General features: G+C 43.4%; 7 protein-coding genes across 15 annotated transcripts; 5 read left to right on the top strand and 2 right to left on the bottom strand.

Moving 5' to 3' along the window:
• Positions 1-82: 82 nt before the first annotated feature.
• On the top strand, positions 83-1,991 carry LOC121595645. The gene is made up of 3 exons (XM_041919770.1): positions 83-89; positions 811-1,029; positions 1,409-1,991. The coding sequence occupies exons 1-3, from the start codon at positions 83-85 to the stop codon at positions 1,792-1,794; spliced, it is 612 nt and encodes a 203-aa protein (XP_041775704.1). The 3' UTR covers positions 1,795-1,991.
• Positions 567-3,842, top strand: LOC121597356 (CD63 antigen-like). 5 transcript variants are annotated; one of them, XM_041923061.1, is made up of 7 exons: positions 567-828; positions 2,521-2,608; positions 2,699-2,887; positions 2,987-3,163; positions 3,243-3,345; positions 3,423-3,562; positions 3,644-3,842. In XM_041923061.1, the coding sequence occupies exons 2-7, from the start codon at positions 2,543-2,545 to the stop codon at positions 3,710-3,712; spliced, it is 744 nt and encodes a 247-aa protein (XP_041778995.1). In that variant the 5' UTR covers positions 567-828; positions 2,521-2,542; the 3' UTR covers positions 3,713-3,842. The 5 variants fall into 5 exon arrangements, with proteins under 5 accessions (XP_041778995.1, XP_041778998.1, XP_041778997.1 ...); XM_041923064.1 differs by lacking the exon at positions 567-828 and adding an exon at positions 1,129-1,375; XM_041923063.1 differs by lacking the exon at positions 567-828 and adding an exon at positions 1,933-2,031.
• A 397-nt stretch (positions 3,843-4,239) lies between these two features.
• Positions 4,240-5,101, bottom strand: LOC121597306 (NADH dehydrogenase [ubiquinone] 1 alpha subcomplex subunit 13-like). Its single transcript, XM_041922965.1, has 3 exons — positions 4,876-5,101; positions 4,541-4,761; positions 4,240-4,472 (listed from the first exon to the last, which is right to left on the bottom strand). Exons 1-3 carry the CDS (start codon positions 4,967-4,969, stop codon positions 4,335-4,337), a joined length of 453 nt encoding a protein of 150 aa, XP_041778899.1. The 5' UTR covers positions 4,970-5,101; the 3' UTR covers positions 4,240-4,334.
• A 533-nt stretch (positions 5,102-5,634) lies between these two features.
• Positions 5,635-7,350, bottom strand: LOC121597305 (CD63 antigen-like). Of its 2 annotated transcripts, XM_041922964.1 has the most exons (6): positions 7,147-7,350; positions 6,961-7,080; positions 6,710-6,898; positions 6,460-6,630; positions 6,146-6,382; positions 5,635-6,075 (listed from the first exon to the last, which is right to left on the bottom strand). In XM_041922964.1, exons 2-6 carry the CDS (start codon positions 7,039-7,041, stop codon positions 5,929-5,931), a joined length of 825 nt encoding a protein of 274 aa, XP_041778898.1. In that variant the 5' UTR covers positions 7,042-7,080; positions 7,147-7,350; the 3' UTR covers positions 5,635-5,928. The 2 variants fall into 2 exon arrangements, with proteins under 2 accessions (XP_041778898.1, XP_041778897.1); XM_041922963.1 differs by lacking the exon at positions 7,147-7,350 and having other exon boundaries at positions 6,961-7,130.
• Positions 7,351-8,723: 1,373 nt separating this feature from the next.
• Positions 8,724-15,949, top strand: LOC121597430 (Fanconi anemia group I protein-like). Of its 4 annotated transcripts, XM_041923169.1 has the most exons (15): positions 8,724-9,056; positions 9,146-9,839; positions 9,898-10,553; positions 10,629-10,741; positions 10,823-11,047; positions 11,119-11,509; positions 11,599-11,763; positions 11,830-11,984; positions 12,053-12,384; positions 12,459-12,983; positions 13,063-13,279; positions 13,342-14,195; positions 14,649-14,738; positions 14,804-14,963; positions 15,047-15,949. In XM_041923169.1, the coding sequence occupies exons 1-12, from the start codon at positions 8,961-8,963 to the stop codon at positions 14,141-14,143; spliced, it is 4,371 nt and encodes a 1,456-aa protein (XP_041779103.1). In that variant the 5' UTR covers positions 8,724-8,960; the 3' UTR covers positions 14,144-14,195; positions 14,649-14,738; positions 14,804-14,963; positions 15,047-15,949. The 4 variants fall into 4 exon arrangements, with proteins under 4 accessions (XP_041779103.1, XP_041779102.1, XP_041779100.1 ...); XM_041923168.1 differs by having other exon boundaries at positions 13,342-14,738; positions 14,798-14,963; XM_041923166.1 differs by having other exon boundaries at positions 13,342-14,738.
• Positions 15,950-18,342: 2,393 nt separating this feature from the next.
• LOC121597572 (BLOC-1-related complex subunit 5-like) lies at positions 18,343-19,876 on the top strand. Its single transcript, XM_041923419.1, has one exon. The coding sequence runs from the start codon at positions 18,579-18,581 to the stop codon at positions 19,608-19,610; it is 1,032 nt and encodes a 343-aa protein (XP_041779353.1). The 5' UTR covers positions 18,343-18,578; the 3' UTR covers positions 19,611-19,876.
• A 326-nt stretch (positions 19,877-20,202) lies between these two features.
• On the top strand, positions 20,203-22,745 carry LOC121597573. Its single transcript, XM_041923420.1, has 3 exons — positions 20,203-20,206; positions 20,291-20,514; positions 21,477-22,745. The coding sequence occupies exons 2-3, from the start codon at positions 20,398-20,400 to the stop codon at positions 22,359-22,361; spliced, it is 1,002 nt and encodes a 333-aa protein (XP_041779354.1). The 5' UTR covers positions 20,203-20,206; positions 20,291-20,397; the 3' UTR covers positions 22,362-22,745.
• The last annotated feature ends 1,052 nt before the right edge of the window (positions 22,746-23,797 follow it).

Raw genomic sequence — 23,797 nt, forward strand, 5'->3', positions numbered from 1 at the left:
GTTGTTAAATTCTCACAAAAAGACCACTTTGTGTGGAACTAAAGCTAATTTCCTAGAAAATAATTGATTGATGTATTACAGCATGGCAAGTTTTTGCTTATCATCGAAACCGTCTATTGGCACGACTAATAGCAATGGCATTTGCAAAACAAAGGACTCAAAATGAATTAATAAATACCAAATCCAAATTATTCATTGCTTACAAACAAACTGCGCCCCCGTAGGTTAGTGTATATCGTACGCGTAAAAAAAGCGTAATTATATTTTTATGTCTAATGTACAAAGAAATAATATTATTTATAAAAACAATGCATTCATTACAAATTTACTAAACCACCGAGATTCAATTATGATTGAATGCCGTAACCTATTGCCACCGCGCGCAGCTGCTCCTTTCCCCCGCAAAACGCTTCCGGAACACACGAATCGACCGAGCGACTATTTCAAGTGCTATTCGTCATCGATCGATATTATCACATGCAACAGCGTAGGCAAGGGATGTGTAGATGTGTGTAAACCACATCGACGCCGGCGGGTTTGTTATGCCCGAACGCGCTCTGTTGCATGTAATTTTCAGCTCGCATTCCCATTTTATCGCTCGTGCGGTGCGCATCGGGCTGGTCGTCGTCGTGTGGCGCAAGTGAATCGAGCGCTGTAGATCTTGGTAGTAGTCTCCTAGTACATGTGAGAGTGACCGGCTCTATCGTTCGTGTGCGTGCTTGTGAGGTTCTGGTTTTTTTGCGTAGTAAAGAAACACGTGTTCTTGTAGAAGATTTCACGGGGAAAGCTCTGTGTGTATTATCGTGAAAGGAATTATTCTGCTACGGGGTGAGTTTGAGTCGGTTGCGCCCGGTGGTTTGCAGTTCACCCGCACAGTGAAATACGCACCTACGCATCTTATCAGTAAGCCACAGTCTCACATACACAGAAATGCGCGCGCTGACGCCTCGGGTGGTTTAGCTGGTGACAAGCTGGAAGAAAAAAGTGTTCCCGTGTGTGGCTCATTTACTACAAACAATACATACGTATGTATGTATAAAACTGAAGTACATAAACACTCCGTAGCTTGCTTCATATAGTAGCTTGGCGTTAAATTATGGTGTTAGGGGCGAGGAACAAGCAAAACGTTTGTTGAAAACATTTCCTTCAAACACGCGTTGGTGTAATTTGCCACGTTGCTGGCAACGTTTTTGCGCTTTCAGCTTATGACTCATTTTCGGGGAAATTTTCCTTCATTTTCATACGGCACCCTCACTATACGCAGCATTCGAAACGCTTTCCGCTGAACAGGCGCGAGCGCAAGCTGTGTGGCTAGGCTGAAAAGGCAAACCGAGAGAAGAACGCAAAATAGATGAAAGCGAATGCGAACAATCAAGTAGGCATCTGTGTTTTTTTTTTACCTGTAAAGCGAAGCTCAATTTACAGGTGTTACGAAACGCATGGAAGAAGAAAGAGAAGAACAACATCCACCGCACGCGCGCCCCAACTGTATCAACCGAAAGCAATCCACCAAGGCTTGCTCAGCATAATAGTCGCAGGCTGTTTGAGGCCGACGAGAAAACCCCCACCACTACAGCAAGCCATGAATTTATCATGCTGATGATGTGCGGTGGTGGTTGGTGGAGTCCAGCCCACCACGGTCCCCCAAAACAAGCTCCACAACAACACACCGGAGGAGTACCGGTACAACATGCGGCCCCTGGAGTAGTAGACCCCTTTCATTTGGATCGATATTTTGGCCCTGAAATCGATGTGTTCGGTGTAATGGTGGCGCGCATTTGCCCACCCGGTTAATAATCTCACACGTGAAAGTTGTCCTCTGTTTGTGCTTGGTGGCGAATGCAGTCGTAGCGTGACCACAACACCGTTGAATTAGCGTGACCCCGTCCGTTAAGTATAGCTTTAAAAAAAATGCCGGCAAACTGGTGCATAATCATGGACAGGCAAATCTTGATTGAAATTCTTCCTCACTGGGGAAGAGAGCAAATTGGCAAATGCTAGAGTAAAGCAAACATAAAACAGCTATGAAAGGTATTTGTCACCCTTTATAATTTCAACAATAACGGAAGAGATTAATCAACTTGAAGGCGAATGTAAGCCGTGCATTCTTTTTTTCTTCTGCCTTTTCGATTGATATGAGGTCTCGAAAGTACGGCCCCGATAGACGCTCTTATCTTATCGTGTTAAGCATCTTTTGCTGGAATGGGTTTATTTTCGCAGTGGCCAGTAAACTTCCTTGCCTCGACTTGGCTAATTTGCAGAACCACTTACAGCGTAATTCGAACGTACCTGTGAGTAAATAGCCCTTGGCGTTTGCAAAGGGCCAATCATATCGTCGAACTGCAAACAGAGAACTGCACTAGACTAGACTAGCTTGACGGCTTCAAGGACGAAAAAAGGTGTCTTGTGCGATGTATTTTAATTGAAATAAGTTCTTTATGTCTATTATATGCAATACAAGTTAAGATAAATTGCTCTTTTTATTGGGGGAAAGACTAATTGCCATTCATTTCGTTTCAGATTTGTATAACCAGCTCCGAAAATGGCTCTTTCAACGAGTGCGAATTTTATCAAATATTTATTATTCTTGTTTAACTTTTTCTTTGCGGTGAGTTGAGATACTAAAAAGCCACACCAACCAAATAACCAATTTAATCTTGCATTCTTTTTAACCCTTCTCTCTCTCTCTCTTATCTAGATCACGGGCGTGATCATTATGGCGGTTGGCTTAACCGTGCAAGGCGCTTATCACAACTTCCGCGACATTCTCGACGCAAAGTTCTTCAGCATTCCCACCTTTCTGGTGGTGATTGGATCGTTCATCTTTGTGATTGCCTTTTTCGGGTGCTGCGGCGCTTACAAGGAAAACTACTGCATGACCCTAACGGTAAGCCGCCATTTGCGTTCGGATGCTAATTGGCTCCTGCCTCTCCTCCCTGTATTTAATCGCTGTGTTTGCTCATCCCGTGCTTGTTGTTATTTGCAGTTTTCCGTCCTGCTGATCTTGATCTTTATACTGGAACTGGCGGCCGGTATCAGTGGGTACGTGCTGCGCAATGACACCCGCGAACTCGTGAGCAATGCACTGAACTCATCGATGAAGAGCTATGGCGGCGAGAACGCTGGTGACATTACGCTGGTTTGGGACGAGATTCAGGTTGATGTGAGTATCTGAGTAGGATTTGAACATGATTTTCCTATAGCATCAAGAGCTCGGGCTAATATTTTCTTTCCAATTCCAGTTCGATTGCTGCGGAGTGTACAACAGCTCCGACTGGGGACGTGCTAATGCGGCGAAATTCAATGAAACTTTCCTACCGATGACTTGCTGCCGGCAGCAGACGGGTATGCAACATTATTGCATGAACTATGAGGATGGTGATTAATAGTTTTTTTTTTTTGCTGTTGCTTTTTCATAAAAGGTGCTGTCGGATATGTTGCTTGCCCGGATCCCACCAGTGCCACGCTGCGCAAAACGGGATGCATCGATTCGTTCGGTGATTTCATCAAGGCACACGCCGTAAGCCTAGGTGCTGCTGGAATAGCACTGGCAGTGATTCAGGTTTGCTTCTTAAGCTACCATTTACTCGTGTGAGATTTAAGTAATAATGTTTTATGACATTTTTTTCTTCTTCTATTTTAGTTCTTTGGAATTCTCTTTGCATGCTATCTGGCCAAGCAAATCAAACTGCAAGGCGTCAGCAGCTATTAAGGATTGAAGTGTCCTGTCGTGTTGCGGTGTATTTTTGAACTCATAAATTGTTTGAATTCCTGCTTGGAAAGGATCCATTGCACACACGCAAAACATGCAAACATACTGTAACCAAGTTATCTAGATAATAGATACACGTGTCATTTCACTTTAATTTTATGAAAGAAAGGGACGGAGCCATCCATAAGAGACCCGGAGTCGCTGAAGTCGATCCATATGGTACTTAGGTTCAGTAGATGCAAGACTGCATAAACGATTCTGACCAGTCGGTGTAGCGAGTTCGGGCCAAATCACACCCAAAGTAGGTAAGTAACATCCAAGCAGCGAACTAAACCTACTGTGGACCGACCCGACGCGAACACCCACGCATCGGAATCGATTCCAATTGGATCGCATCCGACCCTGTGTTGCATAAGTTACTGTTACTCTGCATTAATTATTCACACCATCCCCTTATTGCTACCAAAATATTCGTTTACTTACCCCGTTTACATCCTGCTCTCGTGCGGCGGTATATTGGGTCTATGTTTTTGAAGATCACCGGAGGTGACAATTGATTTTATTTTTAATAACGCATTCCTCTACAATTGCAAACCATACTCAGGCCCAACGACAAGGCTCCCTAATTCATCAACTTTACATCGGAACGCTGAGCCATATGTTTGTAATCAGTATGGACGTAGAACTCTTGGAAGGTCGGCTCCACCAACTTATCCTTCGGGATCGTCTTGAACACCGGCTCACCATACCACGTGCCAACCTAGGAAGTGAGATTGTGTACAATTAAAATCACAGCGACAAACAAACGACATCTCGCGCCCATCGTACCTCCCAGCCTTCGACATTCTTCATCAGTTCGGCCTCCTCGTCACGGTTTCGTCGCAGCTGCTTCAGGTACTCCCGGTCGCGCTCGGCAAGCAGCAGCGGATAGATGACGTTTCGCGCCGAACGCATCTCAATCTCGTTCCGGTGGTTCTCCTTCACGTTCAACCAGTACAGGAACAGTCCGACGGTCGAGATGCCGGCATAGCCAGCGATCATTTGCCATCCTGCAACAAGGTTTGGGATAATTATGTACCGCTTGTGTGTGTTTTCCCATCCCTTCCCGGAGGAAGGAGTGTGTTTGTGATGACATAATCGACACTTTCGCAAACTGTATCTACCTTTGAAGTAGGTTTTCGCTGGCACGCGCTTGAAAGGGATGTTCTGATAGCCACCCTTCGGTGGAAGATCCTGCAATTTGGCGGGGCTGCTCATCTTGAATATTCACGCGAGTTTGCTTCTATCAAAAAAACAAAACAGAACCGCAGATCCCTGCGGAAGACGGTTCTTTCGCAAGCCGAGCAAAATCGTGAAATTTTTGTTTTGGTACGGGGGGCTGTCAGTTCCAATCGCGGCTAACGTCATTCGCTTGTCGTGTCAATTTATAGGCCTTAGTTGAATACTTTGCACTTTCGGTCGTCGGCATCGATAAGTGTTTTTGAAAGGAAATTTGGAAAACCGTTGCAATTTTGTAAATCTCACACGAAAACGTAAATGGCAAACTTGTTTTGTATTCATACATCTATTCTTCGAAGTATAATAAGTCATTCAAAATAACATACCTTATATTAAATATTGAAATAGAAAATAAAATTAAATAAAAACCTTTTTTATTATTTTAAATTATTGATTATCTAATTTGATATTAGATATTAATAATATAATGTCTATTTTTTCGTTGTTCTTGACATGGCTTAAACTGAGCCATTAACACAATATAATAATTTTGAATCATCATACTGCTAACCCTCATTGACCGCCTCCAATTTTTAAGGGTCCAATTTGAATTTTTTTTAAGATGTTCACGACGCTCGAAACTTACAAAAAACATCATTTTTCTAGTAGAATGAAAATTATGGTAGTTATCCATTTGAAGACACTTTTCAATGTTAAGTAACTGTTTAATTTCTATTTTATTATTCCACTAAAAGCTGCTTTAAACCGCTGCCCGAACGACATTCTTCAGCTTGCCACGCCTAGCGCCGGTTCATATGTATTGGTAAATGACTAAATTGTGTTATCATATCAGTCTTATCTATCTGCACTAACTGATAAACACGCTGCAGTACTTTTTCCCGCTTGGCCGATTTGCCAGATGGAGGGGAGAATCCAAGGCCCGCTAAAGCTGACTAAAAATGTAAGACAGCGGGATGGATACGGAACTACTGGATGGGTTACATCTTTTCCGTCGATATCGCAATGTTGACCAATTTGGAGTATGCCAATGGGTTCGGCTTTTCAGCGTGGAAAAAGCCCTCGTCGGATTGCGTAAATAGTCGCAGCTTGCGTACCAAGAAAAAGGCAAACGCTGCTCCCAATAGCTGCAATGGAATAGAACAATATTTTATATTAAATTTTCTATGCATCGTTCAATCCAAAAGTGTATCGTACCTGCAGTATCACCGCTCCAAGCGTGTTTGTTACCACCGTATTACCCGTTTCGTAGAATATTTCGTACACTTTGCTGTGGCAGCCGGCGTCGTAGATTGTGCATTGCGTAGTATCTGCAAGATCGCAGCAGGAAAGTGGGACAAGCTGCGCTATCAGATCTTTATCATCTTCGGTGATATCGTCCGGTGGCATCGCCATCAGCCAATCGGTATAGTTATGGACGCCACAACATTTTAACTAACACATATAAAAAACACTCATCATGTAGTAAACGCCATCTGCATGCTTAAAGTAAATACGCGAATACAACTGACCTGCATTTGATACGAATCGACGTACGGTTGCCAAGTAACATCAAAGGGATACTGATTAACCGAAAGCCACAGGTTCGATTCCATTTCCGTTTCCATGCGATCGCGCTGGGTGTACCCGATGAATGCAACCGTGCACTCCATCAATGAAAACACGACCAAAAGGGAACAGAACTGACACGAGAAAAGCACGTAATTATCAGTCCATCGTTAGGACCATTTGATCACTTCGCCAACAACGAACATCACTTACCGTATACAGGAGTGGTCGATTTTCTCTCCAGGTCCCGAGGAATCCTATGAATGCTAGCACCAGACACAACGCTCCGACCAGCAGCAGGAACAGGATCAAACGATACATCCGAATGTCCATCAGAACATCCAGCAGTTCATACTGCATCCGGGCGACCGTGCCGATGGTTAGCACCAGTACGCCCAAGTACTGCAAAAAAAAACTTTTTGTATTCACTTTCCTTATACATTGCACCATTAGCTAATAGTTACGCAAAGCATCGTGCAGATCATGCAGAAGAAAATTTTGATCCATTTTTTGGACCATCCTCCCGTTGGGGTTTGCTCCTTCATTGCGATTAACTACGCGTCTTCGACTGGGATTTCACTGCACTGCGAAGTGAATGATGTACACACTGGAGAGGCGCGTGGAGCAAATAGAAAAAATAACACACTCACGCACACACAGGCGCACAATCAGACTCAGGGCGAGTAGGGCTGATAAGAACACACCGGTGGTTACCACATCTTTCCCGGACGTTTTCCTCAACACCGCGCCGAGCAGAAGGGTTCAGATTGTTTGTTTTTCATTTGATCGTTATGCTATATAGCACGTTTTACCGGGTCTCTCCATTGGAATCGTTCGTTGCTGAGTTATTGTTGTAGAGACATTGGATTGCGATGGTGCAGCTCTATGTAGCTATGCTGTTCTGTTTTGATCGATGCATGGGATGATCTAGTATGCGTTCCCTTGCCCATGGCAACTGTTCTGATCTACTTGCGCCCAATGATGATGCGCCGCTTCATTCCAAAAGCATTCCTATGTCATCATAGAAATAGCTGGTGCCAGCAGTAAAACGCATTCGCAGCACGTTCAGCTGACAATGCAAATAACGGGGGAGATGACTGGTGCGGTAAGAAAATCTGTGTAAACGTGCGCCCAAAGGGAATGCCTGTCTGCGTAGCCAGGCATCATAGGTCGGTGGAAGTGATCATCAAAATTCTAAATAGCATTTCGCTTACCTTGTTATTAATTTTGAACAATCTGGATTTGATCAGTCTCCGTGCCCCAAAGTAGAAGTAGCGGAATTTGGGACAAGTGTGCCATACGGGGCAAGAGTGCCACCAAGCATTTTCCTTAAAAACTTTAATTTAATGATCAATTGTGTATACAGTTGGTTGCTTTCCAATGACTAGGTATTCTGAGCCTAATTTCATATAGACCAATCGATATTTCCCATTGTTTTAAACTGATTTATATTGAGTTTCAAAAGTGAGCAGAATATTATAATTTTTTAATCCAACCAAATAAGCTCTCAAAAATCGTGCGAACAATCAACCGAGAAAATATTTACACCACCGTATAGCTGAGAAAACGTGGAATTTTTTGTGGGGTTAGTTGAAAAAAAATTTCTTTTTGTCACTGAAAAATTCAATTTCAAAAAAGTTACAACTTTTGGGGCAAGTGTGCCATCTCTGTTTGGGGCAAGTGTGCCACCATCTTTCATAGGCGCGAGCTGTCAAAAATGTAAACATTGTTGTAGCGTGCTGCAGAATGGTGCGCTATTGTGAGCGGATTCCACCCCGAAAAAACAGAACAGTAACAAACCATATTGTGGTACAGTTGGTGGTCAAAAAGGGTTCATTGAGGACTAAATACATGTAGGAATACATACACTAGTGGTACAAACGTAATAATTTCCAATTATCTAAGAAACACGGTTATTTTAACCAGGTTGCCGTCTTGCCCCATACGAGTGGCACTTTTGCCCCATAGCCCAAAAACTAACGTCTTTTTGGACCCTTTTTAAAACGCTTCAAAACCTGTTTTGTTTGCACTTTTTTCAAGCGAAAATCATTTATAAGTGAGGAAACAGATGAAAAATGGTTATGAGATTTAAATCGGACTTTTTTAAAACACGTTTTAGTGAGTTATAACTTGAAATGCTTAAGGTGGCACACTTGCCCCAAGTTCCGCTAATCACGAAATCTTCACCACGAAACAAAACAAACCGCACCGAACAGGGGGTGGTTGTACGCAAGCTGAAATAACGTAAACAAACCTGCAAGCAAGAAACTTATACGGATCTTGAGCAAACACGCTGTATGTGCACACCTTGGTAGAAGGGAAACGTCAATTTGCAAACGTAAACAAGTCGGTTGGCGCGATTTAAATGTTTACGTTTTCGTGAATAATCTTGTACGCCGCCTGTGTCGGTCCAATTTGCTTGTTCTCGTTGTGCGTCCTGTGCTGCGTTGTTTGCCTGCGTAAAATGCCTCCGAATCTTATGCTATCAGTGATCAAACTGGGCCAGAAAAGGCAGAATGATGAGTTAAAAGAGTTGCTCGAGAAGCTGCCTTCCTCGCAAGTGAGTAAACCGTGCCAACAACGTTGTGAAATGCATCGTGTAGCGACGCCCTACGAATGTTGATCGAAATCCCTGTTCTATCCTTTTAGCTAATCGATATGGTTGTTTCGAACATTGAATCCATCGATGGGTACACGCTCTGGCACTTCACCCTGCTTGGGCTGGCCAGCTCGGATCGATGTGCCGGCAAGCGGTTCGAGCTCGTTATGGCCGTGCTGCAGCACTTGAACGTCGTTGAGCTGTCCACGAAGCAGGTGTTCGATCTGATTGCCCGTCTGCTGACCGATTTACCCTCACTGACGCCGGAACAGCTGGTCGAGATCTGCGAACTGTGCATCGAATCGATTCGGGCCGGCGATCCCAAATGTCTTACCTGGAAGCATTTGCTTCCGCAAACGCTACTGCAGCTGTCGGGCAATTCCGGTCGGCTCAATGCCAACGGGATGCTACTGACCGGTGCCGAATACCGGCAGAAGGTGCTGGAGGAAATCTTCAAGATGAAGCTGCAGCTCACCATCCTGACGGCGCTGTGTGGCATGTTTCGCGATCTATCGCTCTCGAAGGACGAGACAAGCATCTTTGTGACGAAAGTGTCGGACAGCCTGAAGAACATCGAACCGTTGGAGCTTCCGCCGCTGGCATGCCAGCTGTTTCACGTCTGCCTAAAGCATCCGTCGCTGCTGGTCGTGCCGCTGATGGCGCTGCAGAAGTACTTCCACAAAAACTACTACAAAAAAGTGCTGTCGAATGAAAACAGTGATACGACGGACTTTGATAGTATTGGTACGGTTGTGGAGAAATGTTTTAATAACAAAAGTAATAATAAAATTTTCTTTTACAGATCGCTACTCTGATAGCGAGATCCGGGAGGCGGAAGAAACCATCCTGTTCCATCTCTCGAACGTAACCGAGTTCCGGGTCGACGAAGCGCAAACGGTGGCAATGTTTAAACCGTTTCAAAACAACCCGGAAGTGCTGCTGACGCCCTTTCTGGTTGGGGCGCTGCTTGCGATGAGCAAAATTAACCGCCAACCGGACACCACCGATGTCGTGTCCTCGCCCATAATGGCTTTCCTCATCAAGCTGATAGCGATCAGCGAGCAGGAGCGAGAAATGTGCAGCCAGTCCGCGTGGTGCCGTGGACGCATCGAACCATCGGTTATAGCGCGCATCGATCAGCTCTTCAGTATACTGACGGAGAACAGCCAGGAAGGGAAGGAGGTGGTAACGCCCGGGCTTATTAATTTTGCTTTCGCGCTACTGCTCGCTAAAAAGCAACCGAAACTGCACGGCATAGCGATCAACTTCTTTCAGCTCTTCATCAAGCGTCGCTTTATCTTCGGCAGCGGGATCATTGCAAAAATTAAAAAGTATCTTTTTGCCGACCTGGAGGAATCGCAGTTTAACACGTGCTTGACGACGCTAAGCTTGACGAACGCACTCACCGTGTCGGAGTGTACGAACACGATACAATTCATCATGGATTATTTGCTGCTGGTAAGAGAAGCAGTCGTTTGGGTAGTTTACTGTTTTGCGTGAACAATAATGTTTGTTTTCCCCCTTTTGTTGTAGATCAATGGAACGCATGCAATGCGGTTTATGGCATTCATCTTTCCGCTGCTTCGAATTTCACATACAATCCGCGATCGCTACATCGAAGTGCTGCGGAAAGCGATGTACAATGGGTAAAGATGAAATGTCGCTTTGCCTCAACATTCTCCTACAATTATCAAATTATCCTTCTGTTTTTCAATCCATCCACACAGTGAAACTTCCACCCGTATAATGGGTGTGTTTGGGTTCTGTTCGTTGCTGAAGCAACTGAAAAACAATAATGCCCGCCGTTCGATTATGGGCAGCGGTGGCGGCAACTACACGCAGCTAACCATCTCCGGCATGTCGCTGCTCTCCCAGGCCGTCTATGGATCGCAGAACAATCCGAACGTACATTTCGACATGCTAACGCTGGAAATAATGGGCATGCTGCGAAAGTAGGTCTCGTGACTTCACTGTTTGGGACCCAATTTTAAGCAATTGCATCTCTTCTCGTCCCTTCTTTCAGATGCTTTACCCAAACGCTGGAGGTGCGGCAGATGCTGTACGAAGCACTCGGAAGGGCCGTTGAGTTCAACACGCAGCTGCTGCCGCACGTACTACAGTTCATTGACTGGCACTTTGAAAGCTTTTTTGGAGAGAATCCCAAAGAATCGTTCCGGATAGACTTTGACAAGTGCGTCCGGTACAAGGGTGAGATGGGCGAGGACTACTATTCCGCGGACGAACAGCGGCCCATAGTGGTGTATGACAATGTGGGACGCTTGACAGCGTTCATGGTGCACTGTGTGGTGCTTTGCGATCAGCATGACGTTCAGCATGATACGGGTGCGGTACGGAGCACGTTGCAGCTTGTTGTCGAACGGATCGATAATCTGAGCGTCGATGATCTGGGCATAGTAGGACCTGTTGTCATATTATATCATCGCTTGTTAAGAGCAATTTACTGTACATTCATATGCTGCTGTTTTTTTTTTCTATTTCACAGGCTGGCACGCTGGATGCGAAGAGTCTGGTCATTGCAACCCAATACTTAAACATGCTCGAAGCTGCGATGGCATATTGCGCATACAAAACGCAGCCCGACAACGTGCTGTTGCGCGATTTCGTACGGCTGTTCAAACATCATCAACATTGTGTTGAGAAATTTAAGGTACGTGTTATCGTGTTTTCTAAATCCTATTACTCTAATTCAGTACTTTTACTTTAATGTGAACAGAAAATGGAGCCGAAAAAAGGAAACAAAAAACAAATTTCAGAAGCTTCAGCCAACGCATCAACGTTGAACGCCTCTTCCAAGACAGGAATTTCGTTTAAACCAGAAAATATTTGGGACTTGGCCACTGTTGAGAGAATGCTTCACATTTCGCTTGAGTAAGTGTTAGCAGAATGATAATAAAATAACATATACCTAAAAATATATTCCTTTACCATCTTTTCAGTACCATGACCAATTATGGCAAGGAAGAAGATCTTAAAATATTTCGCGGCAATCGCGATCTGCAGCAGTACATACTGAAGATTGCGTGCCAAAAGCTGGAAAGCTTACGCTCTATGCCGGATTATTGGCAGGTGAACCATAGCAAACGCATATTTGGCCATTTGGCTGAATGCACAAAGCTGGTGTACGATCGATGCATCAAGAAAACGACCGAGCTGATCGGTAACGGTGGCCTCCTGGTAGCACAAACCGCTGTAGAATGCTTTCGGCAGGGCCTTATCTCGGCCGTCGAGCTATATGAACGGAAGTTCAACGATTTTCTGCAGCTGATATGTTAGTTTGCTTGCTGTTGGTGCTGTTTGCAACAAAGAAAAGGCATTTAGTTAACTGATTCTTTTTGCATTTAGGTTGCACGATTGGACCATCCTTCAAGAAAGAGTTGTTTGTGCAGCAGCAAAAGATCGTAGACGAATGCTTCAAAGAGGGATCCGAACCCGAACCGATCGGGGAGAAAATTGTCGTGGGTTTGCTGCAGTGCCTCGAGCTGCTGTACAAATCGTCCGTTGCTAATCAAGACCACTTGACGCAGGGGTACGATTGGTTGCAAAACTTCTGCATCAACACCAAGCTGAAGCAGAAATCGTTTGCTATCATTCATCGGCTGTTGTTTGATTTGCGCATCCGCACACAAACGGGAGCGTACTTTGATTCGATAGCAATGCGTTTGGAGCTTAAGTTTGGCCAGATTGCAGCAGAAGAGACGAGCCCGCTGTTTTATTTTAAATCAATCACTTCCGCCACGGCCGAACCGACGTTCCACTATCTGTGTGCGATCTTTCGACAGCAGTTGGAAGAAATCGAGCATTTGATTCTGCGCACCAACAGTCTTATGATACGTTTGAAAGTGTTTGGATTGGACGATACGGATGAGAGTAAGTACAGTGCGACCCAATCCGCAATATTGCGACCCAATCCGATGGCCAAATAATAAAACAATCTCTTATCTTACAGCATCACAACTGCTCAAGTCCATCGAACGATCGATCTGCTCTCAGTTGGTGCACATTCTCGGCTCACTGACACATTTGTGCAATGCAAATTTGCCTCTCGGAGCGACGATGGATGCGCTGATCAAACTCTTACTTTCGGTTTACGGGTGTCTGGCCAACTTGAGCAAACATTTTCTGGCTCGCCACGCAATTGTTCCGATTGCTTACGACGTTACTAAGTATGTTGTCGGTTGGCTTATATCCTAAAGATTCCAATAATTTTGTCGCTTTTTCATTTAAGGTTTAATTTAGTGGTGAAATCATCCAAACCACTTGCTTCAAAGATTTACGACCTTATTCCATTCGTCGAGGAGAACATTATCGGGCAGGACGAAGGGGACGAACCGGTAAACTCGGCGAAAGCGAAATCAAATCGCGAGAAGGTGCTGCGGCAGACAAAATTGATCCCCAAGCTGGTGTTTCGCATTGAAACGTTTAACAAAATCGTGATGCAGCTGAGCAAGAAAACGAAGAAAGATTTAACCTACCTGCTGCACATGGGCACGGTGCGCGATTTTCGCATCAAAACGTCTGCACTGGTAGAGGCCATCCAGCGGACAGTGACGGACCGAACGGAGATGGACGAGGACGAGGAAGCAGTTGAACCACAGCTGGACCCGGACAACGCCGACGACGATGGTGATGATGATGATGGTGAAGGAAGTATCAATCATACGGCCTGTTCGAATCGTTCAGAGGTAACGGGTGCCGTCAAGCAAACGAGAGCTAACAAAACGTCCCTGAGTGCGGAAGCGCTGGCGTTGAAAAATTTAGCCAAACTTAACGAACGCACCAGAAAGGCGGCGAAGAAACGTGCCTTGGAGCACGCAAGTGAAGAGGTGGAAGTGGACCCACCGGTGGCGAGTAAAAAAGCAAAAGCGGCCAATAGGAAAGCAGCATCGGGCTCGAAAATAAACAAACGTGCACTGGAGGACGTTAGTGCCGTACAGAATGTGGAAAATGTGGAGCCTGGCGTGCAGCCTGTTACACGAACACGTACGCTGGGGTTGCCAAGACGAAGCGCAAGAAAAAATGATACATAATGAAGATGGAAACATAGAATGGCACATTGTGCTACAAAATCCATGACACAAGGTAACGCATAAATGAAAATTTGAACTTCTAGCAAAGTTCAACAGAATAAAAAAACATCGAAAAACTTGTAACTCTGTGTGACAAAGCTACGTAAGTATACATGTGGCAGTAATAGGAATTGCAAAATAATCAAATAATTGTATTCATCCGTTCTCAGTTCTTTATTACGATGAAGGTAAAACTGAAATGAGAGTAGGCGTAATTTACAGGAGTAAACCTGAACCCCTGTAACAGTTGACAGGTTACTTTAGTAGTGTTAGTAAGGATCGATCTTGCCCAATACTTAAGACAAAACCCGTCAAATACTTATGTACTCTGTTACGCTATTAGAATGGTATCTGTTAGCCTGATGCTGTTGGTGTAGGGGCTGGTGTAATTACAATACACCGATAAAACTAGGCTAAAGTTCTTGTACACATTGACAACACTGTGTTATAATCTCTATACTGTCAGCACTGTGGCACCATCAGGACGATCTTTGCAGGAGGTTGTTGTGTCTGACTCGTCGAATTTACCCTCGGACTCGCCGTGCGTGCCAAATAAGTAAGTACAGCTTCTCCCTAGCTTACAATGTTTCGTTGCCTATTTAATGCGTAACCAAGTTACAGTTTCGCTGTGTAAAATATACGAATAGTCCTTTCAAAAAAGCCAACAATGAGTGACGCGGTGTGCCGATTGTGTTTGCGTGACGTCGATCCAGACGATAGTGGCTCCTCCGTATTGGACGCAGCGTTCCAAAAGGCACTTGCAGCTGTGTTTAGGTTTAAGGTACGCACAATCAATAAACATTAGAAGGGTTTAGCAAGCTACCATTACTAATGGCACGAATTAATCTTTTTATTTCAACACAGATAAAGTTTAATGAGGATTTACCTCAGTACACCTGCAAGCAATGTTCGTGGAACGTATTAGACTTTCACAGCTACAGCGAGATAGTGAAAAACAATCAGGAAAAGCTTCTCCAGGATACGTCGCAAACGAATCGATCAAATAACACATTCACCGAAGACTCCTTCGAAGGCTTCGAAGATCAGGGTTTAGAAGAAAATGGACTGGAAAAATTAAGCTCAATGAAAACGGTTGAAGAAAACGGTCACAGTATTTCCGATGAGAAGCAGGATTTGGAACACAGTGAAATGACAAGCGAATATCTGATGGACTGTGAAACAACGACAAGCGTTGTGAATGGTGCTGCTGACAAACAAGGCTCGGTTCTAGTTTGTGAAGAGTTCATAATCTCTAATCTAAATAATGAAAACGATTCATCGAACAGCGATACAGTCGAAACACCCATCGAAAGGGATAACCTTACTGCCGATGACCGTTTAATACCAGCGGGCGATGGCAATGAAGAATGTGAAATTTATAACGCAAATGCAAAACGAAAACGTGTAAATAGCTCTACAGATAAGGACACTGCTTCGGTTCAAACGGTGCCATTCGGTGCAAACGGTTTGAAATTACATCAAGAACCGTTAGCTGGCAAAACTGATGAATCGTACGTCTGCGAAGAGTGTGGAAAAACATTCGAAACCAAATGGCAATCTGAATATCATAGCCAGAAGCATCATACCACCGTAAAGTGTCCCTGTTGCAACAAGTCTATACTGGCGATGGACTTAAATTCACACATACTGACCCATCAGCGAGACTTTCGGTGTAGTTTATGTAAAAATAATTTTTTAAGCAAATATGCTTTCCGAAAACATATGAATCTGTGTAAAATGGGTGACGTTAGCAAGGGAGTATGTTGAGACTCGTTTTTTTTATTAAAAACTTGAAAAGTAAAATAAAATTTTGTATGTAACGAGTAAGCAAGCTGACGGATAGCAACGTAGGAGACCACTGTATATTTCTAATTTTATTAATAATAATAAACCAAACCAGTAGAAGTGGACCAGTGAGCAAAACGACGGTACGTAAACCGGAGCAACGGTATTTGGAGCAATTTCTTTTCTTTGAAGTTATCGGGGATATTGCGTAGCAATAAAAAATCGAAATAATACTGATCTTGCAGGAAGTATGAAAAAAAATATTGGAAACGGGTTTTCTACTATCTACTTCACCCTTGCTTCAGCAGTACAGCGCTCTGGTGGATTATGTTGGTACTAAACCAGCGCTGTCAATAACGTCAAACATCGTACGATCAAAACAAACCAATTGCCATAAACATTTTGTTACCTTCACGCGCTCCAGACGCGATCGTAGCGTTCTGTGCCGAAAACTGGTTGTTTTATATCAAATTATGTTCTTTTTTGTTGAGTACAGTTGGGTGAGTGTTTAGTGAAGCAAAAACAAAAACGCGTCCACAAGAAGAAAGCGTTGAAACCCGTGCCAAAGCAGCAACCAAGCGTAAGGAAGCGGCGTCGTTTGGCAGCGCCAGAGCACATACAGCGTCTGGGTCGTTAATGATACTTTAAGGTTGGTTACAGTTTTTCTGTTTTGTGTGTCTGTATTTATGATGCTAGTGGGCCATTAAATACCTTCCCCAGTATTGCACTGTTTCCTAAAACAGCTGCATAAACATACCGTATTGCTTTAATCATCAACCCCATGAATAGCTTCAGGCGCATCGCTCGGTTCCGTAAGGACACTGTTATGAAAGAGGTGTAACACCTTCAGAAGATTGTGCTTTACACCATTATTGGGAAGGAATGTGTATGGACAACTCTTGGCTCATGATTTAGTATTTTTGCTGTCCTAGACATTTGATTTGTTCTAGCCTAGCCTCCTGACACGGATGCTATCCCTTTATCCTTATTATTCATGATACCACGGTACAGTTCATTCAGTTCAGTTCAGTTTGGTACATGATACGACTTTCTAATTTTTGATAATATTTCTCACCAAAACGTATCACTCCTACTGTAATGCATGCTGGCTTACATACCATAAGCAGGCCAAGACGGGCGAAGGTTATAGTGTGTAAAATAAAAAAGAAGATTATAAAGAAGGGAAACCGAAAACGTCTGACCGAAAACCTATGGTCACAGGTAGCAAAGATTCCAGTTGTGAATGTCAACCAGAATCTGTTAACCAGAATCTTCGATGTATGTATACGAAAATGTTGCAATTGGAAACGAAATAGGAATCTTACCGTTACTGCTTTTGAAGTTTAAAAATGTACCCAACACTCACCTGAATTTCAGCAAGTTTATCAAAATTGTTTCAAGAGAAATGAAAGCTGCAGTTGCCTAGATACAACGATTACTTTACTGATTCTGCTGATAGCAATGCGAACAGTATGATATAAAGTTCTAAAAACATCAAAAGAAACCACAATTTTCTAAGTCAGTTTTGACAACTTGTACGATCGTTCCCGCTTCGAGTGAGTTTGGGAGAATACAGTCAGAAATCAATAGTTTTAACGCTTTTTATTTGGCCGCTCAATGATAGGCCAATCAAATCAATTACAAAGTATGCGTTTTTTTTATTGGAAAACCAAGCTTCGTAAAAAAAAAAAACAAAAATGCAAGAATCCCTACTCTGGCTCTGGAAAACTGTATGCGATTCCAGATTTAAATCATATTTGACTCCGCAATTCTGGACCAGTCCGTTTGAGTCCGATTGAGTCCGATTGTGTCCAGCGAGTCCAATCGAATGCAGTCGAGCTCAAAAGGGCTATCAAAATCAAACGAGTGAAAATTAACATTGGGCCAGTCCAAACATGTCGTTGGTGTCAGAGTAAGTTTCGTTAGCGACAAAACATGCAGCACACATTGCTAAATGTCTTGGAGCCCCCTGCATTAGACTGTTCGTCAAATATCTCTAATGCAGCCCTCAAAGTGGAACTATCCAAATACGGACAGATACAGGTTATCAAGGGCCTGGTTTGGGAGAGTCCATAGCGTTTCGCAGGCAACAAAAGAAAGTGAAAACGAAAAACATAGGCCAAGCAACAATATCAACAAAAAGGAACGGGAAGAAAGTAAAACACAAGAAATGCTCTAATTCAGAATATAATCCATGGAAAGATATTCAAACACGCACAGGCCTTGAAAAAAGTTTAAAACTAAAAAACACTGAAAAAGAAAACAACCGATTCAAACGAACCATGAAAATTTTAAACCAAGAAGCAAATACCATGATATAAACATATGAAGCCTTCTATTATCTACTGTCATCAGAATTAACAAATCACAAACAACAAAACATTAGAAACATCCTATACCAGAAGATCTCCTTCGACTCCAGTTAGTCGAAGTCCATAAAGATAAAGTTTGACTCTGAACATGGGGATTCAAACATAGGAGGATAAATCACCCTCTTTTGCAAAATAGAAGAAGAAAGATCACCAGAAAGGCCCGCGGTTGCTTCGAGTTAAAGACCGCGCTCGGATAAGGACGGTCCCGTCCCTTCCCGTTACTGTGACCTTTTCACGCTATGGGCTCAGAACATTCCACGCAACTGCCGGGAACAGCCGCCGACGGTGCCCTGCGCACAGGCAGCCTACATCGCCACTCGACGGCCAACCCCACCGCGTCCGGTACGTCCTCGTCGACGCCTGGGCGCTCCGGGCTGGCGGGAGGCGGTAGCGGCGGCAAGCTGCAACGCGGCAACACGATTGCGGTCACTGGCACGACACCGGGCGGCGGGGTGGACGATGGCTACTCCACCTCATCCGTCACACCGTCCTCGGCGTACATCTGCGACTCGCGGCCCGTCTCGCCACCCATGAGCGTTTGCTCCGATTCCGACTTGCCCTACATCTCCTACACAGACAAACCGATCGGTGATTCACCGAAGCTGCGCAACAAGCAGCAGGCGAAGCAGACCAAATCACGCCCAAACAGTGCGATTATCATGGGTAGAACGTCACAACAGCACCAGCCCCACCACTACCAGCAACATCTCACCCAGCAGCTGGAGGGCAGGGGTGGCAAGGGTCGACCCACAACCGCACCGAATGGTGGCGGTGGAAGCGGCGGGGCGCACAGCATCGTGGTGGTGAAGTCGGCCGCCGCCCGGGACGTTGGCATCGAGAAGGATGACGACATCGTGCGACTGCAGAGCGTGCCGATGTTTCTGCCGGTGATGCGCGGCACGCTGACGCTGCCGGCGAACCGCGACCCGGAAGTGATGGAGCGGCTGCAACCGACCCATCTGATCAACATGTGCAGCCGGCTGCAGTCACACTTTAACACGTGCGCGGTGCACGTGTCCTCGGAGCAGCAGCAGATAACGAACCGCATCAAGGAGGTCGACCAGGAAGTGTCGAGCGCGCTGGCCCAGCTGGTGCAGAAGCAGAAGCTGTACACGTCGTACGCGGAAACGTTCTCGAAGGTGCGCCAAATCTCCCAGCAGCTGACGCGCTGCAACGACATACTGAACCAAAACATCGAGAGCATGGAGTATCTGAACAATCTGCTCAGCGTGGAGGACCGGCTCGAGCCGTTCGTGTGGAAGACGGAGTAGTGGTTTAGGGGAATAGCGTTTAAGAGCAAGGAAAGCGCAAGGCAAAACGGCACATATGGTGGGCGGGTGGTGTAACTCTAGTCGTGCTCTGCAGTGCAATAAGCAGCCAAAACAGTGTGGCTCAATGCTTATCAATTTAATCAGTTGTATTGTATTGTTGTTTATTGAAAAGATATTGACCGGAAAGCTGTCTTCCGGTTATTCCTTATCACTTATAATTACCCTAACTCTTAAGACTAGCAATAAATAATACATAAAGCACCGAACAAAAACGCTTTATTACGCCAGCACAGTAAACCTCGTTTAAAATCGGGTCATTTTCACTAGAAGCTCATCTATGGCCGACGCCAGACACACCGAAAACTCCGCCGTAACGGAAAAAAAAACATGAAATGTAACGCATTGTAACGCTCCTACGACCGATTCTGGTCCCCCTGTCGACGACCGAAATCCTAACGAAATTGCTGTTAGTATGCTTTGGCACAATAGTATGCTTTGACGCAAATTTAAACCTGAACTTTCTTCTGTGTCGTTTTTGTTAAACCGTAGATTGTACCAATTTCCATTAACTTTTGACGTTATATAGATCCTCATCAGTAAATCATTCACTTATCCTCTGCATAGTTAAAACATTTTTTTTCCATCATTAACGTGTTTTACTTAACTAACGTATCTTTTAGACATTGTCAACAATTCAACCTACGACGGTTCAGCACACGCTTCACAGTTAAACTTGTTCTTGAAGACGATTAGTAAAAAAAAAACTAAGGCAACATCAAGTAAGGCAATGTGTGACATCATTTGCAGACTATGCTTAAAGGACCTGGATGCGGATGATCCGGATGGAAGCTCTATTTTAGATGAAAAGATTAGAAAAGCGATGAACAATGTGTTTTGCTTTAAGGTAAGTACATGTTATCCTCGTAAAAAAATCCAGCTACTGGATTAAATGAAATATATGTTGGTGTACTCATGGTAATATAGTTACGAATACGAATATAGAATACGGGACACTATTCTTAGCTTGAACCCAAGATGGGCATTTTGTGAAGTACAGTGAACCCTCTCTTATTTGACACCTCTCCAATTTTAAAAACCTCCCTTATTTGAACATTTTGCACAGTCCCTTGATTTCCAGTACATTTTTGTTCCTCTAATTTGGAAAACCTTTGAAATCTGTGTCCCTCTTATTTGAGTATGGTGTTACCATGGTTATTGAAAGATGTATGCTCAAATTAGCGATTCTGTTCGCAGTTTCCTATAGCAACAGTTAAGGCTGCATACTAAATGTTCTGTCTCTTTCTTGTTTGTATGGACCTTTCATTCACTTTAAACCTCAGTAATTTGAAAACCCCTTGCCGTCCCTACTGAATAAAAAAAAAAATTTGAAAACCCCTCTTATTCGACAGTCCCATCGCTTCTCAAATAAGAGAGGGTTCACTGTAGTTCGACGCCGCGGAACAGACCACAGAGAGTATTCTGTTTTTTTCCCTAAACCGAGCATATATTTGGCCAAATAACAATTAATTTGGGGCTAGAATTTTGCAAATGGTATCGACAATGATAGAACGTTTATGCAACAAAGAAAAAACGTTGCTTCCTCAATTAAGCATGAAACATGAAACATAGTGGGGCCGTCCGCATGTTGATTTCGAGCAATAAAATATTCTACGCGATACAGGGAATTATTGACGCAATAAGCATTAAGAATGTTATAGGAAAGGATAAACCGGATATCAACCTGACTCTGGTTACGTTCTAGGAACCGAGTCGGTGGTCATCCAATAGGCTCATGCAGATATTGTGATCACTATAATTAGAAACCCAATTTAGTTATATAAAAATTAAGCTTTTGAATCGTTACAGGTATGCTTTGAAGCGGAATTACCCCAGAACATCTGCAAACAATGCTCCTGGAATGTGCAAGATTTTGAATGCTTTAGCGAGCTAGTGGAGAAAAATCAGAAAATATTAAAACAAAAATATATGCCCAAGAAAACCCCTCATTGCACTGAGGACGGATCCACAGAACAGATGGATCATGAAAACCGCGGACAGGAACCATCGACCCAAAGTCAACTTGCAACAGTATCATCTTCAACAGTATCTGATATATATTTGGATTCGAATGTCTATGATAAACCTTTGGTGGACATGGCGTGCAAGACTGAGCTGGATGAGGTTGATGTGGTAGATGAGTTCCATCCAGATCTTATGGAAACTTCGATCACCGGTATAGAACAGTGGCGTACAATTATGACGTGTGGTGATTACAAAATATCATCCGATTATGATACAACAGAGAGCTCCTCTAATGAAGAAAATGTTGAAAACTTCCTAGAAATAATGGAAGAAAACAACAACCCACCCAACGGACCAAGTGAAGGAAAATTAAATAAACAAGAGGAAAAAGATGGCTTGAGGTCAGTGTCAAATCACTGTCCGCCCGATACTAACGACAAGGAACAGTACGCATGCATGGTGCCATCGCAAGACTCGTTGAAAATGAGCAACGACAAGGAAAATGAATTAACAAATAACGATAAGGGAGAGTTTGTGTGTGGTGAGTGTGGACAAACATTCGTAATTAAAAAAAAACTGTACTCACATCGGCAAAACCATCAGCTACAAAAGTGTGTGATTTGCAGTAAAACATTGAAGCGAAAGAGCTTTCAAAGGCATCTCCTAACTCACAAACGGGAAAACATCGAAAAGGTTATGAAAAAAAAGTATCGTAACAAACCACATTAATTTATATAAAATCTACTTTAGCATGTACGCGAAAACGAAAAAAGCAAAACAATTGTTGTGATAAAAAGTAGTTAATGTACAAAAAAGAAACATCAATGTATCAATGTATGTTAGTACGTCAGTAGTTTTATTATTATATTTCATTTGTCTGGACGCATCACGATTGCAAACAGAATTGATTATTTGCAAAGCATTAAAATGTGCAAGTAAATAAAGGCTTGAAAAAAAAAAGTTTCTGTAAAGATACCGTAATGCTTCGAATTACGGACATTTATGCATTTTTGGTATCTAATATTTTGATACAAATTCAATTTTATTCAGTTAAACCTCTGTATTACTCACTTGACTAAAGCAAACCTTCTACATTTGAGAAAAAATAAAGATTTTCAATAATTTTACTCGAAACATTCCAAAATATCATAAACCTGCAATGATTTGATTTATCGGACAGCCTCAAAATTCCTTTTATAATCTTAAAACAAGCTAAAATATACACATACACTATACCTTTTATTTTTTAAGGTCTAGACACTTCATTCTGGATGTAAAAATATATTTTTATGCAACAAATGAATTAAATCAAGATAAACAATCTTGCTTCGTTATCCGGACCGAATTGATGTTGTGATTTAATCAAATTCAGAGCAGAATATGATAAAACACTGTTGTTTTCGCGTTGATAACTACTTCCACAATAGATTCCGAGGTATTCCAATGCACGTGGACGCGATTAATAGGAATTATCGAAGAAATAACAATGGCGTGGATTTGAAGCAAAAATGCTAAGAATGCCTCTGGTGGTGAACTGACCAACAGAAAATATTTACTTACTGTGGCATCATGGCCTAGTAGGGGTCAGACACATTTACTTATACTTATAATATGACCAGCTCATCGTAGACTGGTGACGCTGAACGACAGAGTGATCATTGTTCATCTCGTCGTTGTTGCGGTTTCTCCAGTGTCCTTCCACACGCAAAGCGCCAAAGATCCTTTCGAACGTTTTCCTCTTGAACATGACTAAGAGCGTCAGATGTAGATAGAGTCTCAGATGTCTCAGAGGCTTATGTGAGTACCGGTACTGGAAAGGTACGATATGGTCCCAGCATCGTCCATTCCAACAGGTTCTTTGGGGTGTACTGCTTTCTTAGGTTATAGAATCAATGTTTGGCAACCAACATATTTGCGCGCCACACGGCTTTCAAATCGAGAAAGGCGATATATTGGCGACTTCAAAAGAGCGTTCATCTGTCCGTACGTCATAACTCATTGAGTTAAATAGATATCTAAGCCCGTGCTATGCTACCATATGGGATATTGAAATCTATGAAGAGATGGTCCGCATGTTGTTAGTATTGTGTCATCTTCTCCAATATCTACCCCCTTGTAAAGATCTGTTTAGTGGTGGATTTTCCATTACGGAATCATGATCATGC

This window comes from Anopheles merus, chromosome 3R, assembly GCF_017562075.2.
Source record: "Anopheles merus strain MAF chromosome 3R, AmerM5.1, whole genome shotgun sequence".
Classification (NCBI taxonomy): domain Eukaryota; kingdom Metazoa; phylum Arthropoda; class Insecta; order Diptera; family Culicidae; genus Anopheles; species Anopheles merus.

Coding starts and splice junctions, on each gene's coding strand:
- LOC121597430 (XM_041923168.1), top strand. CDS start 8,961: ATGCCTCCGAATCTTATGCTATCAGTGATCAAACTGGGCCAGAAAAGG. Junction 11,985..12,052: donor ATGCTTCACATTTCGCTTGA/GTAAGTGTTAGC, acceptor CCATCTTTTCAG/TACCATGACCAATTATGGCA. Junction 12,984..13,062: donor ATTGGACGATACGGATGAGA/GTAAGTACAGTG, acceptor CTTATCTTACAG/CATCACAACTGCTCAAGTCC.
- LOC121597573 (XM_041923420.1), top strand. CDS start 20,398: ATGTGTGACATCATTTGCAGACTATGCTTAAAGGACCTGGATGCGGAT. Junction 20,515..21,476: donor ACAATGTGTTTTGCTTTAAG/GTAAGTACATGT, acceptor GAATCGTTACAG/GTATGCTTTGAAGCGGAATT.
- LOC121595645 (XM_041919770.1), top strand. Junction 1,030..1,408: donor TACAAACAATACATACGTAT/GTATGTATAAAA, acceptor TTACCTGTAAAG/CGAAGCTCAATTTACAGGTG.
- LOC121597305 (XM_041922964.1), bottom strand. CDS start 7,041: ATGAAGGAGCAAACCCCAACGGGAGGATGGTCCAAAAAATGGATCAAA. Junction 6,631..6,709: donor ATCGACCACTCCTGTATACG/GTAAGTGATGTT, acceptor TTCTCGTGTCAG/TTCTGTTCCCTTTTGGTCGT. Junction 6,383..6,459: donor TCGATTCGTATCAAATGCAG/GTCAGTTGTATT, acceptor TATATGTGTTAG/TTAAAATGTTGTGGCGTCCA.
- LOC121597572 (XM_041923419.1), top strand. CDS start 18,579: ATGGGCTCAGAACATTCCACGCAACTGCCGGGAACAGCCGCCGACGGT.
- LOC121597356 (XM_041923061.1), top strand. CDS start 2,543: ATGGCTCTTTCAACGAGTGCGAATTTTATCAAATATTTATTATTCTTG. Junction 2,609..2,698: donor TGTTTAACTTTTTCTTTGCG/GTGAGTTGAGAT, acceptor TCTCTTATCTAG/ATCACGGGCGTGATCATTAT. Junction 3,563..3,643: donor TAGCACTGGCAGTGATTCAG/GTTTGCTTCTTA, acceptor CTTCTATTTTAG/TTCTTTGGAATTCTCTTTGC.
- LOC121597306 (XM_041922965.1), bottom strand. CDS start 4,969: ATGAGCAGCCCCGCCAAATTGCAGGATCTTCCACCGAAGGGTGGCTAT. Junction 4,762..4,875: donor AGCGAAAACCTACTTCAAAG/GTAGATACAGTT, acceptor ACCTTGTTGCAG/GATGGCAAATGATCGCTGGC. Junction 4,473..4,540: donor AGAATGTCGAAGGCTGGGAG/GTACGATGGGCG, acceptor CTCACTTCCTAG/GTTGGCACGTGGTATGGTGA.